This window comes from Maylandia zebra, linkage group LG6 (genome assembly GCF_041146795.1).
Source record: "Maylandia zebra isolate NMK-2024a linkage group LG6, Mzebra_GT3a, whole genome shotgun sequence".
Taxonomy (NCBI): Eukaryota; Metazoa; Chordata; class Actinopteri; order Cichliformes; family Cichlidae; genus Maylandia; species Maylandia zebra.
This window is the reverse complement of record NC_135172.1, coordinates 30,744,017-30,760,851: the sequence shown is the minus strand read 5'-3', so window position 1 is coordinate 30,760,851 and position 16,835 is coordinate 30,744,017. Positions and strand designations below refer to the sequence as shown.

At 38.0% G+C, this 16,835-nt stretch overlaps 2 protein-coding genes across 9 annotated transcripts in view; one reads left to right on the top strand and one right to left on the bottom strand.

The window, feature by feature from the left end:
* Nucleotides 1-14,739, bottom strand: part of cygb2 (cytoglobin 2) — a 46,251-nt gene extending 31,512 nt beyond the window's left edge. The window contains exons 1-2 of one of the 2 annotated variants that reach the window (XM_076885069.1): nt 14,645-14,739; nt 2,540-3,213 (exon numbers count right to left, since the gene is read on the bottom strand). In XM_076885069.1, coding sequence (XP_076741184.1) covers nt 2,540-2,733 — 194 coding nt within the window. In that variant the 5' untranslated portion in view covers nt 2,734-3,213; nt 14,645-14,739. Of the gene's footprint in view, nt 1-2,539; nt 3,218-14,644 lie in introns of those variants that run through there. The other variant, XM_004539242.3, reaches the window with a different exon arrangement.
* The window catches only part of LOC101474159 (myosin-10), a 64,524-nt gene continuing 61,493 nt past the window's right edge, over nt 13,805-16,835 (top strand). For all 7 annotated transcript variants that reach the window (XM_014407424.2, XM_014407421.2, XM_014407423.2 and 4 more), the window contains exon 1: nt 13,805-14,003. The gene's annotated coding sequence lies outside the window, so the exon portion shown is untranslated. The remainder of the gene's footprint in view (nt 14,004-16,835) is intronic.

Genomic DNA, 16,835 nt, shown 5'->3' with positions numbered 1-16,835 from the left:
TCCACAATATTCCAGTAAGGCTCAGCAGTTCTCGTCTCTGACCAAAAGCTGGCCTGAGGCTGAGCCAAGTCTGCTTTTCTTATTTCCTGCTCCTGATTCACCAGACAGTTTGCTAGGAGCCATCTGAAAGTCCTTCTCACTGAACTCTTCCCAAGCTTGAGATTTTGGTTCTGCCACAGCAGACGCGACAGCCCTTCTGACCTTTTTTTGGTACCCAACGGCCCTTTAATAGTTATCTATTCCAGCTGACCATTAGGTGTTGATCAGCTGACAGCTCTGTTATCCCTACTGCGTCTTGTCTCCTTAATGGCAAATAATTGTCCTTGAACTTTCTATCATTATTATTGTTATTATTATTTTATAGTATTGTTCTGTTTATTTTTATCCTCCTGCTGCTAAACTAATTTCCCCTTGTGGGACAATAAAGAAATTGAATTGAATTGAAATTGAATTGTTCCTCTCTTCAAGAGTGAAGAGTGTCTTGGCAAATACATCAACAACACAGATCAGTGACCTTTCGGTTAAGGTTATCCTGGATCAAGTAAATTAATGCGTGACATTAATTTGTGTCTTTTCTTTTCCAGTCGACACTGTTCAGATTTCTCCAGTCTCTGGATGGGACACCCCCCAGGATCCCACCCAGAGACTGCAACAAGCACGGGTATTCTGAACTGCTGTTTGGTGGATAAGCACAGACGTGATCCTCAAGTTTGGCCAGAAGCTTGTTAGTGTTGGCTTCATGTTTCTGGTCCAAAAGGTACATCCAGCCTTTATACACAGTCAGTATTCAAACCCGTGAGAAGAGCAAAGAAAAAATTGATTAAAACTTCACATTATTAATGGAAAGCTTTTTGGTGGAAATATTTTTAGCTTATGTAATATCCTGCTGCTTGCAGTAATCGGATGATTTAGGATTGTTTCCAGCATCTCAAGATAAAAAATGTTGGTAATTCTTAAAATCTGCACCCACCTAAACAGCCAGTACTGTAACTTCTGGTTTGCTGAGACCAGAATTATTGACCTTTATACATTATATATGCATGAATGATGTTAAATCTCTGTTTGATATTTCCTTATTTAGGTGAATTTTATGGTGCAAGGCGATTAAAGATTTGTCCAGATGTTTCCACCTTTTGAAAAATATCTTTACTTTGTGTGTTTTTCATTGTGATTACAAAATAAAAGAATGACAAGAGCAGAAAACAAATGAGATCTTAGCAAGAGCATCTAAATTGTACCATGTGTTCTTTCTTTTTCTTTTCTTTTTTTTGGTCATGTCTCAGATGATTTGACAGTTAATTGGAAGAACAACAATCAGACAAACTTGCTAGCCTGCTGTGCACCCCGCTTTAGTCTCTGATCAGCTAACCTAGCGGAGCAGAGCATCTCGGGGCTTTACTCGTTTCTCTGTAAATCTGAGCCATGTTGAAGAAGACTGAAGTGGCGAACAGCTGGATTATACAAACAACGGGGAGAGGAGGGCTCATTAAACCGCAAGTCATTTGTACTTGTGGTTTTGGTTATTTAAGATGATCCAACTTTCTGCCTTTCACTGCTGCCTGCATGTGTGATTAAATTAAGGTCTAATGTCTCGTCACATTGCACCATGTTGTGATTTTAATTAAAAGTCCTCCTATTAAAGGTAAAAAAAACGTCCTGATCACTGTTAAACTGCAGATCATCAAATACAGCAGCAGTTGGGCTATAACAAAACAATTTATGATGCTATTTTGTGAAATGTCATATTTAATTTCTCATCACTTTAAAATGAGGCTCCGAGGCGAGGGTGTCTCATTTGGTTAAACGTCTGTTGTCTCGACTCCTCTCTCCTCGTGTCCCTCCCTCACCTCCTGGTCACCTCAATTCCTCCTGACATGTCTGGTGGGAGGGGCTAAGAAAGGGGAGGACAGGAGCTGAGGATATGTGGTGTGGGAGAACTGAGAAAGGAAAGCCTCTTTCAGGGCTGTGAGAGTGAAATCAAAATATTTAATACATCTGATAAACCATAATCACAGTTAGTTAGCTAAAACTAAACTATAACTCAGTGTGGGAAATTGTTTTAACTGAAACATACATAAGCTTGGTTTTTTTTTTTGGTTTTTTTTAATTGAAATAATATCGTGCATAAAAAAATATACAGGAAAACATTTTTCGTTTGTCAGGCTGGTGTTGTTATGAGTTCCAGGGATGATTAGGGTTTTTCCAGTTTTCATTATTTTTGCACTGTAGTTTTGCATTGTGTATTCGTGATATTTGATTTTGTTGTTGCTTTCTGTTATTTCTTAGTGTTTACCTGTCTTGGTCTTTCCTTTAACTGATTCAAGTTCGTGTTAGGGTATTTCATGGCTTCAATTCGGTGCAGCAAAAATGTTTTCTATCAGTGGTCAGCGGGATGTTGCTCAGGGGAGCAGGAAGGTTTGCATGTTCGAGCTCAAGCAGCAGGAACACTGAGCAGTGTTACATCAAAAGACACGAATCAACCTTGGGATCTTTAAGCGTGGAGACTTTCTAAGTTCACTCGCGCTGACGGAAAACCCACCTTATGAGAACAGACACCCCCACATCCTCACAGTTCTTGTAGACGTGCCCCCACGTGTCCTGGACGATCTCCCTCTCGGTGTCGGACAGCGGCTCCGCGCGCTCCGGACGGTCCTCGCACTCCACCTCTCCTCTCTGCACTCCCAGCAGCTGCGGAGGTGGCGAGGGTGGCGGCGGAGACTCCCGGCGCGACATCCTCCTGCGGCGCAGCAGCCCGGAGGCTCCCAGCAGCGCCCGGGGGAGGTAGGGAGCGAGGGAGGGGGGGAGGGAGACGGAGAGCTGAGACCCCACGGCGGGAGCTTGGAGGAGAGACGGGATGAGAAGAGAAGTAGAGAAGAAGAGGAGGAGAGCGGGAGGAGAGAGGAGGCAGACGGCACTCAGAGCCAAGAAAAGGAAAGGGAAAATGAAGCTCCACTGCCACCCACCGAGCTCTCTCACTCCAAACTCTCACTCGCTTGTACTCCCTCTAACTAAAAACTTCTTTCTCACACTGTTCTGCTCTCTCTCCCCTCCTCCTCCTTCCCCCTTTTCCCTCCCTCTCTCTCCCTCTCCCGGTGAGGGAGATGCTTGTCGGTGATGCTGATGTTGTTTTCCCGTCACTTCTCCTTTGCTTCTCTCTGATCCACTCGCTCTGGGTGGAGGAGATGAGGCGTGCTGAGGCTGTGTTGTGAGGACCTGATGGAATGAGAGCAGGGTGGGGAGACGACAGGAGAAAGAAACAGAGGGGTGGAGAGACCAGGAGAAAGGAGGGGGATGAAAGAGGAGGCGAGAGAGAGAGGAGCACATATCTTAGTGCATATGTGGACACATGCAAAGAGTGAGGACTCATTTCTGTCTACATGGTATATTTTCTTCTACGTGCCATCAAAACATGTAAATATGTGATTATTAGAGGCAGCAGTGCAACGTTAGCGCAGCAGAGAAACCTTTGCTCTGCATGAGTCTGTGTGGGACTAACAGGATCCCAGTGTCTCAGCATCTCTCAATGATTTAAAGCCAACAACTTTATTCTTTTGTCACTCTTTGCACAGTGCTGTCTTTTAGAGAATAAACGGTGCTAATGAATGAACACAATCTCCTCAGCAACAAACAGAAAAGCCCCTTTATTAGATACAACTTGCTAGTACTGGGGTGGACCCCTTTTGCCTTCAGAGCCACTGCTTCATGGCTGAAGCTGCTTCATTCATCAAAGTGCTGGAAGCATTCCTCAGACATTTTTGGTCCATGTTCACGTGATAGCGTCATAGATTTATCAGCTGCATGGTGTGAATCTTAAAACAATGTTCAGGTAGGCTGTGGTATTTTAATAATGCTGAACTGTCACCTAGTGTTGTCTTCTGCTGCTGCATCTTACCTGATTCGACGTGTTGTGTCTTTAGAGATGCTCTTTCTCGTGAATTGATTGTAAGGAGTGGTTATTTGAGTTACTTTTACCTCTGGATCTGCTCAAAGCAAATCTATCCATGCTCCTCTGACCTCTGATGTCAACAAGGTGCTTTTACCAGCTCACTGGATATTTTTTCTTTATCTGAAAGTTCTCTGTAATCCCTAGAGATGGTTGTGCAGGAAAATCCCAGCAGATCTGTGAAGTACCAAGACTAGGCCAACTACATCGTGTTCAAAGTCACTCCCCTTTCTTCACCATTCTAATGCTACAGGTTAAATGCATTGAGTTGATGCAATATGATTGACTGATTACACATTTATGTAATCAACGCCTATTCAATGAGTAGTTGAATAGGTGTACCTAATAAAGTGTCCAGTGCAAGTTTTTCACTTGGGAGCTGGTGGAAAAATCAAAAGCAGAGAAAAAGAGAGCGATGTTGGGAATTCTCAATTGTTGCTAAATGTCTGATGCTTGTATATAAAACTGCTCACTGATGCTCTGTCATTTTAATGCCTGGTAATTCATCCACTTGGGGCCTTTTTAACCTGGAGCTGGTAGAAAAAATATGAGCAAAAGACATTTCCATTCTGAAACCAGTTAATTAATAACAGTCTTAAAAACCCAGACAGCCTGGCGTTCATATACATCACACCTAAATAACCAGTCTGTCAGCATGCAGGGTGGGGTTAACTTGCCAGATCTGACATTTATCTTTTACATTTTTAACATGGAGCTGTGCAAAAAGCACCATGAGTGTGCAGGGTTGTACAGTGAGCATGTGCAATCCTGCACAGCTTCCTTGTATAAAGCTTGATTTTGCCCATGTGAGAATAAGACAAATAACAGTGCTGTGTCTTTTTCCTGCCCACTCTATGCAGAAAGCCTGACCTAAACCAAGTGATGTCTTTCCAATGAGGATGCATTTGAAGCGACTTCAAAAAATGTCAGTCTGATTCTCCCAACATTATCTAGAGGTCATGTGTGAAAATGGCATTAGAGTAGTTTTACGAGCTCCAGCAAAGAGGCAGGAATTAATTTGCATACCTAGAGATCCACGCATGGAAAGAAGCTAGCAGCGTGCAAGGCCTTACATCAAGGCCATTTAAGACATTAATGGATTATAGTCATAGTCAAAAATAGTTCTATAAATGTATTTTGATAAACTGAGCTTAGCTTTTAAGGGTTCATTAGTGCCAAGTCAGGAAGTTTAAGCTGACCTTGCTAACACCGTTTTTCATAGTTTTCTTTTAGAAAACTATGTTGAACAATCTCAGTAAAATTAAACTGTGAAGTTGATAGCCATGAACGTAAAACAATAAAATATTCTGTAGAGTCACTGCTGTCGATCCAAGATTAATAAAGGAACAGAACCCTTTCACATTTAATCCGTTTTTCCAGAAATAATAACGTATCCTCGTTTACTTCAAGCTTTGAAATCAATCTTTGTTCTACTGCCTCAAAGTGGATTAGGAAAAACTGCACATTCAAGCTCCCTCAACAATCATAAAATGTTACCTGAAAATAAAAGCAAGGCTATTAAACAGATCCAGAGAGGTGGATGATGAGGTGCTTTCTACTCATGTGACCACAAATTGCTCACATCATCTAAATATGTAAGATTTAAAACAAAAAAAAGACACAGAGAGAGAGAGAGAGATCTGACACTTCTTCTCACTTGTTTTCGGGATTATAGAGGTAAAAATATCAAAAAGCTGCTCCCTCCACTTTCAGCCTGCCAGGTTTAATTTACCATGCTTTCATCACTGGAGATAATTACACTTACCACTGCTTTCTATACGGTAAAGCTGGTTGACCTTCCCTATCTGAAAAATCTAATAACCACCAGTACTCATACAATGGGATAGAAAATTGCCATCTTATATCTCATCTTTGCTACTGCTGGGACTGCGACACATATTTAAACCGTTTCACTGACTGGTTTAATGTATCAGGAGCCCTGAACCAGAACCAATGTAGGAAAGCCTGTCTTTGCAGTTTGAGCAGCAGTCTCATGGATAATATACCACATCATGTCCCCTCTCTGTACCTCAACAAGCCAACAACAACCTCCACCTGCCTGCGATTCCTTTACAAGCTTGTTTAGTGGAATATGTCTGCTCTTATTGCTTTTGTAAATGATGGCAATTTAATTCAATTCTGTTTTATTTATACAGCACCAAATCACAACAAACATCACCTCAAAACACTTTACATAGTAAGGTAACGAAAGAAATCCCACAATCACATGACTTGGGAATAGTGGGAAAGAAAAGCTCAATTTTCACAGGAAGAACTCCCAGAAGAGCCTAGTTCTGCTAGAATGCTCACCTAACAACTTGTCACCTCACATAAAAACAAAACCAAAAAACACATTTTAGAAAAATTCAAAAATTCACATTTTTATACCCAAATTTGAGTATAAAAGATTACATTAAAAAATTTCTGGATAGCAACAATAATCATATTTTTATATGATTATTTACCATTTAAAAATATCATTTTAATTAAAGAGCTTGCACCTGCTGGTGGATTAACCAATACAAGGACGTAAAAAATGATTTTGGTCGTTTCCAATACTGTTAATTTAGGGTATAAATCTTAGATTAGGTGGTGGTCTACCACATTAGTTAAGCATTGGAAATGATGATAATAATGAATATGATCAAAACTGAGTCCTGTTTCAGAGCTTTGTCTTGAGCATTTTGGCTGCATCACAGGTCACTCGGCCTTAGAGAACTCCTTTCTCTATATTTATGAATTACATTTAAAACAATGACAGATATGTTGTAGTCAATAGAACTTGAAACTTGCAGCTGAGGCTATAATATCATCAGGAAAGTGTTTTAATGAAGTTATATGTGAAGATACCCAGGTACTGTTTTCCTATAGACTTCAATATATCTGACCTTTTTTTTTAAAAAAAACACCAGAAGAGTCGCCCCCTGCTGGCCTTTAAGAAGACTGCAGATTAAAGGTGCTGCACATTCAGTCTATGTCTATCATATTTATACAATCACCATGGCAGCCTGTGGCTACATAATGACAGGATATGATGTGATAGGAGTTTCCTGTATGTTCATTTTGTTATCATGGTTATTTTATTATTATTATTATAACACTGTGAACATTGTATCCTCAAGTAGACAGTTAACAGTGTTATCTTTAAACTGTCAGGACTTAGTGATAGATTTAATTCGGTTATATTTAAGCAGAGGCAACTCACTCATAAAGCGCCACATTTTAAAACAAACAGTTCATAATATTCCCCAGAGCCCAGGGCGAGAGATGAAGTATTCAGATTCTGATGTTTTACACATCAAACAATCATATTTACCATTTCTACAAGAGCAAATGTCTGAAGTTTTGCTTGTAAAATTAGTGAAACTGTGACAATACTGTTTTTTAATTAAAAACAGCTACTGTTTAAAGATCTCCAGACTGACGTAAATGATCGTCTATTTTCTTATATAACCATTTTGCTTGCTCTCGTATTGAAAAAATAAATATATTCACTTTTCGTGGCAATAAACAGAGTAGGGCCAACTTATTATTGTACAGATGAGCTGCAGGGGCTATTGTCAGAGGGCACCAGCATAGAAATGAGTCATAATGTAAAGATGGCATTGAGACAAAGAAAACAGTACATGCTTTAAAACTCAAGGAGAAGGTTCTGCTTATACACAAACTCTCTCTGGACATTGCAGTAGACAGTTGAGCAGGTCCGGAGGAAGCCGAGAACAACATGGCCCTGGAAAGGAAAGAGACCAGACCAGAATGTCATTAAAGTTAATGCAGGCTCCTGCATAATCACCATTTCTTTCTCAATCCTTCAAATAATATTCGAGCTACTCCGAGTGCTGCTCCATCATGTTTAAAGCCTGTAAATGCCTGTTTTCTTAGATGTGTGCCACCTGTATTTTACCGCACAGCCTTCACTACGGGCTTTCGGTACAGTCAGGTCTTTTAAGAGGGCCTTCCAGATCATGACCTCAGCGTCCTGGAAGGTGGTTGTTTTCAGGAGAAGCTTTGTGTTCGTGAGTGGTAAGAACTGCTGCAAAAATGGGACTGAATAAAATAAAGAGACTCGACTATAAAAATATTTCAGACTCATTTGTGTGTGCTTTTTTTTAACTATTTAAAAAACTGTTTTGATCCGGTGAAGAAAATTTGATTTTCAGAACTCAGTGATAGAGAAAATTGCTTATTAAGATGTAGATTTTTGCAATGAGCAAGCGCCAAGAGAGCACATCAATCTATATTTGTGCAGAAGACTGAAGGCTGTGCCCGAGGAGGAGGTCAAACATTTATCTCAATCCAATCTGCCATGGTGGTATTGAAAACGCCACATTTGGCATTCCTTATTTAAAAAAGAAAAAAACTACTAAACTGCTGTCTAGACAAAAGCAGCAGAGGGGGGGTGGAGGACGATGCTGCTGACAGGTCTATTATGCCACAGAGGCGACTGGAGAAGCCGACAATCGAGAGATGGAGCTGTCACAGCATTTTTCAAAATGGCAGATTTCACTGCAACACCAAAGGGTGTCACTCTGTCACTCGTCAATGCACGATGCAATAACTGCCTCAGACGTCTTGCATCTGTCACAGCTATGCTGGTGCTCACTATGTAGCATGAAATATTGAAAAAGAAGAAAACTGCTATGTGTACTGTGTTGTGAGTGCCAAAGCTGTGTGCGTTGCACGACTGGGACATTTATGAAGGAGGACAAATGGATAGAAAACACAATCAGAAGCCTGACAAACTCCCCTGAGCATGAAAATCACCATGGTCAGTTTGTCTTGTCTCTGCTAGCCAGTTAACTAGGCCTCTTAGTTAGCTAGTTTAGTGTTTTCTGTTAATTTATGTTGTAAATTTATGTTGCATGTAGCACCTTGGTTCCTGGAGGAACGTTGTTTCGCCTCACTGTGTACTGTTAAACTGTATATGGTTGAAGTGACAATAAAGCCAACTTGACTTGACTTGACTTGAAGTGTAGTTTTGACAATACATAAAGTATATAATCATGTATTTGTTAAGCACTACACAACTCAAAGAGTATGTGAGTAACAAAGGCTTTAGCCACTGACTTCAACTGGACCCATGAGGCTCAAAGTCAGCAAAGTTTTAGTTTATGCAGCTGCTGCCCTCTACTGTCTGCTGCACCCATAGTAACATGAGGCAAGTGTACCAAAGACTTTGAAAGAGAAAATAAGCTGAAACCTTTGACTTCTTTCCAAAAGACTGGAGGTCCACACTGAGCTGGTCTGGTCTCTCTTTATTTTAAAAGTCCCTTGATGAAGTTGGGAAAAAAATTAACAACACTACAAAATTTACAATATTATATTTTTAAAAATTGTAGATAAGATAGTATTTACAAACACTATGAAAATAAAACTCAAATTTAAAAAGTAGACTATATCATTTTGATCCACTGTCAAATACTTTAGTATTTTTTAATTTAGTTTTTTTACAGTAAGACGGTATAAATGTTAATAACTTCAGTAAATACCTAAAGATTTTATTTATTTTTCATTCATTTTATTTATTAGCATTGAGATTATTGTTGAGAAGTATAATTACATTTATGATATGACCTTAAAAATGGTTAGAAAAAAATATTAATAAAAGCATGAAAATTTACTCTGAATCCTCATGTAGCTAACATGTTAGCAAGATGCTACATGAATAAGATACAACTTTTACTGCTTTACTTGTATGTCAGTGCATAGCTGAGTTAGATATTAGGCTATTTTGGGCATTTCTAGTTGGTGTTCTGTTAGATAGTTTGTGTTTACTGCCGTGCTATGGAAAATAATCTGGTTTGGCGCTGTTTTATTTATTTATTTGATGCTAGGTTTAGCCTTAATAATGTTTAATCAGGAAGCACCAGCTGAGGCGTGATTAGCTTTGAATACGTCACTAAATTTCCTGCTCTACTTGGCTGACTCAAAGTCTTCATATATCACTACAAACTCTTAATTCTGTGATTTCCAGACCCGGTCTGGGAAACTTTGGGACATTTTGTAAAGTAATTTGTATCAGCATCTCTGATGAATTTCTCAGGGTAAGCACCAACTCTCTGACTCCATCTTGTGGTCAGTTGGTGTTAATGCAGAATGAATAAACCAGGCTCTTCACCAGTACTGAACAGATGCAGAGAAGCGCAGTTCCTACAAGACAAACATGCACAATCGTATAGGTCGTTTTTCTATTTTACCACTTAGTAGTTTATTATAACAAACTTTAAGAATCTGTCTGTGGAGCAAAGAGATTACAGAAGAAGTGAAGAGGCACATACAATATATTTACACTTAAGTATTTTTTTTAAAAACTAAATACCTTGTTTTTGTTTCACTGATTTATTCAAATATTTGTATGTGAAGCAAGTGTTTACTAAGACAATGTGGACTTTTTCTTAACAGACGTACTCAGTTACTTGTGATTTGTTACGTTTTTCTTTACTTTTTTCTTATGTTTTTTTAAATACTGGAAGTGTCCACAGTCAGCTCACCAACTTAAAGTTAAAATCTGCACTCTTTCAGGATTGTACCTGTGGCAAAACATCAGTTAATTCCACCTTTAGTTATTTCTATTATTAATTAATATTATGTTCAGCGGTGCTAAAGTATTACTCTTATTTAGTTTAATTTTTTTAGTTTAGTTTTTTTTTTTTTTACTTCTCCAGATACAAAAGGAACAACAGATATATTTTTTAAACCATTTGGTTTGACAGATGTTCATGAAGGAATAGTACAGGTGTATTTGGGATAATACTGGAAAATTATACCTGAGGGAAATGCTAAATTTAAAGCAATTTTTACTAATAATATCCTCAAGAATTAGCAAAATTCTGTGTGGGTGTTGTTGCTGTTAGTGCTGTGAATAATATTGCCATATTAATTTTGCACACATGCAATGAGTTCATAGTCAGATTGTTCTGATTAGTTGTTTTGACCGAGGCGTTTCCTGAATCTTTCTAATGTATATATATAAGAATTTTGTTTGATATACCTAAAGAAGGTCTGATTGACTGTACTTTAATAAATATACCAGCAGTAACTTGGCCAATAGGCGGGAGTTATGTTTAACTGTTTTTATGAGATTTCTCTGTGTGGGCTCATGTGTATTTGTCAGGATGGAGCTGAGCCTAAAAATAAAACATTGAGGTGAATGCCAACAGTGTAAGTTTATCCTGCTGCTAGACTACAGGAAACAGCAGGAGGAGAAATGAAAAGCAAAGTGTGAATTACGAATTTCAGCTTGTATTAGGAACATAACTGCTGTCGTGGTGGTACATATAAAAAAAAAACAGAATAGAAACATAGCTACAAGTTTATAAAAGAAAGAAAAAGGCTATCCCACAAGGCCTGTCTATATAGGTAAGTGCATTTATTTATATTGAGTATTTCAAGATACAAATCATTGGGTGCTTCACAAATAAAATCATAGCACTTTAACAATTTTTTAGGGGTTTTGGGGTTTTGTTTTGTTTTGTTAGCTTTCCCCCCTCATTATTGTGTTATCTTATTTTCATCTATAGATTACGGTTTATTCATTATTGTGCATTTTTATTTACCTTGACTATATTTTATATTACATTTTATAGCTAGCCTTACTTTATATTATTTTACTTACATATTTTTACTTCATTTTTTATTCGTTTTCCCATTGTTTTTCATTTATGTACCCTTACTTATCGACTTTATTATTTTTTCTTATTTTATGTTGCTTATTAACATAACTGGTTTTGCTTTATTCTTTTTCTGTCTTACTATCTGCTTGTCAGTCACCTGCAAAGCTGAAAGATGGTACAGAAAGTCTGATTGATTGAAAGTTTGATTTCCGTGTAAACAGCAGCTCCAGTGGCTCTACACAAGAATCTGACTGAGGCCAGTTCAGAACTGGTTAAAACCAGCTGGTAGACACATGGACATCAAATAATATATGACTGGGACTGGGATTTATGTGATTGTTATGACCGATCACATGAATCACAGGTGGGCAGTATACAGCTGGCTATACATACAACTTTCTGTGCTATATAGATGTCTATAAAATGGCATGGTCATTTAATGGGCTTAATGTGTAATATGAAAAGCAAAATATTGTATATAGCTACATCTCAATGTAGGTGAAAGTGTGTACAAAGCATGAACTCTATGAAAAGCTGAAGCAACAAAAACTATGCAGATAATGTCATAGAGCAACTGTGTGGACGTCAAATTTAGTTCACAAATAAAGAAAACAGACACACTGCTATGAACTGCAACATGACAAAAGGCAATGGGAGAACTGAGGCTATGAATGCACTAACTACAAGAAGTGGACACACCTACGGAAAAAACATGGGTTAAAAAAAAATCAGGAAGACAGAACCAGACACAAGACACAGGAGATAAGTATTACCAAAATAAACAAATAACTTGAATACAGAGGTAGATACACCTGCACACAGCAACTTTAAGCTATGGGAAATGTGGGCGAAGACTGGGAAACCTGAACAAGAAACTCAAAGAAATTCATGCATCAGAAAAGCTCCAAGTATTCACAAACTCTTTCTTAATAATAACAAGGTGGTTACCATAATGACTGCAATTAAAACTAATAAGCAAATAATTCATGCAAGATACACTTAATTTTAAAAGTTACCCTACGTTAGAGCCAGAATAGAGCCAGTAAAAGTTAATGAGTAAAATTATGAGCCAGTAAAAGTTTGAAGTAAAAAACTAAACATTGTTGTTCTTATTTCCCTCCTAACAGTCAAAACGTTAATTATATAAATCAGGAAATATCAATTTTCTGTCTTTTGCTAGTCATCAAAAAAAGAAAAGAGCGGCGACATGAAGACAGGACAAAAAAGCATCTATGTACATAAGGTGATCAAGCGACGAATGATACACCCTGTAGTAGTAGTAGTAGTTTTTGTTTTCCTCTGACATCGTCTAAGCAATGGCACTATCTTTTTAATGCAACAGGGGGCGCAGTAAACACAGCGAATTGTTCCACCACTCTGAACAGATAAGACAGAGCACACAGAATAAATCTAACTATAGTAGAATAACAAGCTTACTCGATTTGACTTGGTTATCAGTTTAAGTGTTTGATTATTTAACAAAAAACAATAAAACATGCCATAAAAAGAAACAAGAATGACACACATGTAGCCAGAAGGTTCTGTAGATACTGGCAAGCTAAACGTTATGATATTACTAAAATTTAATGCAAACAGGATTTTAAAAGGGCAAAGTAAATATAAAACACAGGAGGAAAAAAACTCATATCCAAGAAAGATTTCCATAATTTCTGCATAATAAACACTACAATACCACTACAATACACCACTACATGGTGTATTCTATGTATGAATAAACAAAAGAAAATACCATTATACAATAAATAAAAATTGTACTTAATCAAAACCGAATATTGTTGCTTAAAACACTGCAACACTGATATAAAAGTAAATGAATATATATATATATATATATATATATATATATATATATATATATATATATATATATATATATATATATATGAATACACATAGGAATTGCTTTGTCACAGCGATAGAGTGTAAACAGGTTAAAGGTGTTGTAGCTCGGTAAAACCAAATACATAGTGTATTTAATGAATACACATAAATGTTCCAGATTTTTTTGTCTTAATAATTTGATATGGTTCTACTACATCCCACTGGAGCAGCATCCAACGGTCTGCAGGTGTTCATTTATTGGCCACAGACAAATGGCATTTGGGCGGCAGTTGTCGACTAACTAAGCTAAAGTTTCGGCATGGGGAATTGTTTTTTCACCAATCGCATAGAGGCATCAGACTTTGACAGCCAATCATATTCCTAGTAGGCGTTGCCTTAGAGGAGTGCGGCGGCGGCGGTCGTGCTGTGCATCTTCTCGGGCCCGGTAGAGTTCGGTTGAGCGGATGCTGGATGGTGGGGGAGTACCACTGATGAGAGAGAGCGGGCCGGAGAAGGGACTGTTTAGCACGTTTCGGGGGACTATTGCTATCATCTGCTGGACACTGATAAACACTCGGGTCGGGTTTCTTCGTCTATTGCGGGAGGTAAGCAGAGCAGAGAAGCCGGGGACGGGAGTTTTAGTGGGGATGTGGTGGTTAGCAACAGCAACCGTTAGCTAGCGGATTATTGTGGCATGACTTTCTAATGATGGAGGACCATCAGCTTGGCTAATGCTAGCCGCTGTCCCGGCGCCCCGGACCCAACATACTGTTTTTGTTCACATATAGATGAATGTGTTGAAGATTTTCCGTTTTCAAGTTTGATCTTCAAGGGTTTAGTCTGAAACAGCGTGGTCATTGTCCGCCTGCTTTATCCCCACCCAGACGTCTTTGAGCCACCCACACCCATGATGGGATTGTGCCTTAGGAAGCTGCACAGTTCATCCCTAAAACTCCCATTTGCGCAGACTATTTAGGAATCTCTCTTACCTCATCGTCTTAACGTTATAAGAGCAGCGGTTCAAACCAATTCAATTGTGTACAGTTGGCTAAACAGAGCAATGAGTCCTTGTAGGTATCTTTTTTTTTTCCAGTGGGTGGGAGGTGAAGCACAGCACGCCAACTTTGAGCTAATGTTAGCGAGCTAATCTAGCCAATGCAGCTGTTTGGCCTGGCCCGGTACATATTTGCAGCCCTTTACGAGGGGGTTTCACGGCTACTTGCAATTTCACAGCTCTTTATCTTACCGGACATGATGAGGACAGGATATTGCCAAGCTGAATGAGAGTGACTGAGGGGATGGAGCAACAAGGCAGGCGCACTGATCCCGCTCCATCCCGTGACCTGACCCAGATTTGGCTGCAACAGCGCCTGATTTAAGCATGGGACTAGATTGTTGTGTAAATATCTTTAGGAATACATAATTTCCTCGGGGATTAATAAAGCATTCTAATTTAGCTGAGGTTGAGTTAGATTAATAAGATGCATCCAGACTTGTCTCCGCGTCAGCTGTTGAAAGCATCCAGTGCCAAGGTTTACAGTTATCCCGCTCTCTTTCATTTCTATCTTGATGTTATTTTGTGCCCACAAGATAATTGGGTGCACTTCTGAAAGATTTTTTTAAATTATAAAAATATAATGAAGTTGAGTTAAAAATGTAAAAGATATAAGATCATTATAGACTGCTGCAGGCATGTTTATGTGTTGAACTGCAGCTGATGATTATTGTAATTATCTAATTGTCAGGTGATTGTTGAGTGTATAAAATTATAGTTTTTTTAGACTTGCAATGATATATCTGCCCGATATTGGTATGGACTGATATTTGCCTTGCTGACTGATATCAGTGGGCAGTAGTTTACTGGCACAGCCTACATGGTCAAAAAATGTGAAAAGAGCAAAAAATATTTTTATGTCAAGCTACTTTTATTCATATAAAACATGTAAATTAAAAACAACAAGATCTGACCCAAAGTCCTGTCCGGTTGTGTCATACGTATTAAGATCAAATCTCTAAAAACAAATCACAACACCCACATTAACAACATTGTTAAAATGTAATGAGTAATAATAAAAATGTTATAGGTCAATGTAATGTTAAGTAAAAATTTCTTTTTTCTTTTTTAATTGTAAATAGTTGAGTCTCTAGAGCTGTACTGGACAGGTCCTTATGTGGGATAGCAGACTGTTTAAGAGACTGAAGGTAACAACGGAGAAAGCCCGGTCATCTTTGGTGTTTCAGTGAGAGGTGACCTTGAGGCAAAATGTGGAGTTAATAGATCAATAATATGTTGTGGAGCTGACCCAAAGAGGGGTTTACAAAATAAACATTTAGGGGCAGATATACTGACTTGCAGCAGCACAAACTGGGTAGAGTTGGTATTTAGAAAGAGATTGCAGTGACAAGATTGTGTGTCAGGTATGACTCAAAATGTTGCATATGCATTTCTGCGACTTCGTTTCTCGAGGCAGAAAATATAAAATGCTCAAACTGATTTAATGTGTTTGCAAAATAGCTAATTGTGCCTGTATTTAATGCCAAAAAGCATGTTTTTGAACTTGAAATTGAAATGAACTGAAAAACTAAGCATAACTATTAGCGCTATTTGGGGATTACACTCACTTGATATTTTGCACCATTTAATATATTTAACCCTTAAAATCAGTTTTATGTTTCACAGTTAGGCAGCGAAATGTAGCCAAAACAGTCTGGGTATTTTTGTTTTTGTTGACTTAAACATTGATTTCCTAACTTAGTAAATAAGATTAAACAAATGCTTTCATAAATAGTCGAAATAAAAAAAACAACATGGAAGAAAATATCAATAATCATGATAACATTTTAAATTGTGATTTAATAACCAAATATTCAATATAAATATAAATATTTATTACATTTTAAAAAAGACAACACACCTGAATCTTTTTGAGGAAAAAAAGACCTAAATCATAAAACTTTTTTCTCAGTTACCAAATCTGTTAACAGGCAAATATTTTTGCTCTGATTATATGGTAATGGTATTAAATTATTTCATTTACTTAATTTTTCTATCAGACAGAATAGTCAGGGTTTCTCGTTTGCTTTTGAAGCGGCACAGATAGTGACGTTACTCTACATGTGGGCTGGTTATACTCAGGTAGGAGGCTTGACACTCACACACAATCTGTCTGAGCCTCCTGCAAATGATTTGGAAAGCCCTAAATTCATGTGAATAAAGTAACTTAAACAAATTAAATGGCAGAATAGAGATAATTCCGCATTATAGGTTCGTATAGTTTAAAATTCTCTCATTAGAGTATTAGACGCTCCCTCTCATGATTTAACTGTATCTTTTTATAGGTGTAGATGAATCACCCCTCTATATGTAAATTGCTCTGCACTAGTATTTAAAATCCATTTTGTTTTCTTTATTGTCGACAAACTGTAGAAATCTAAGT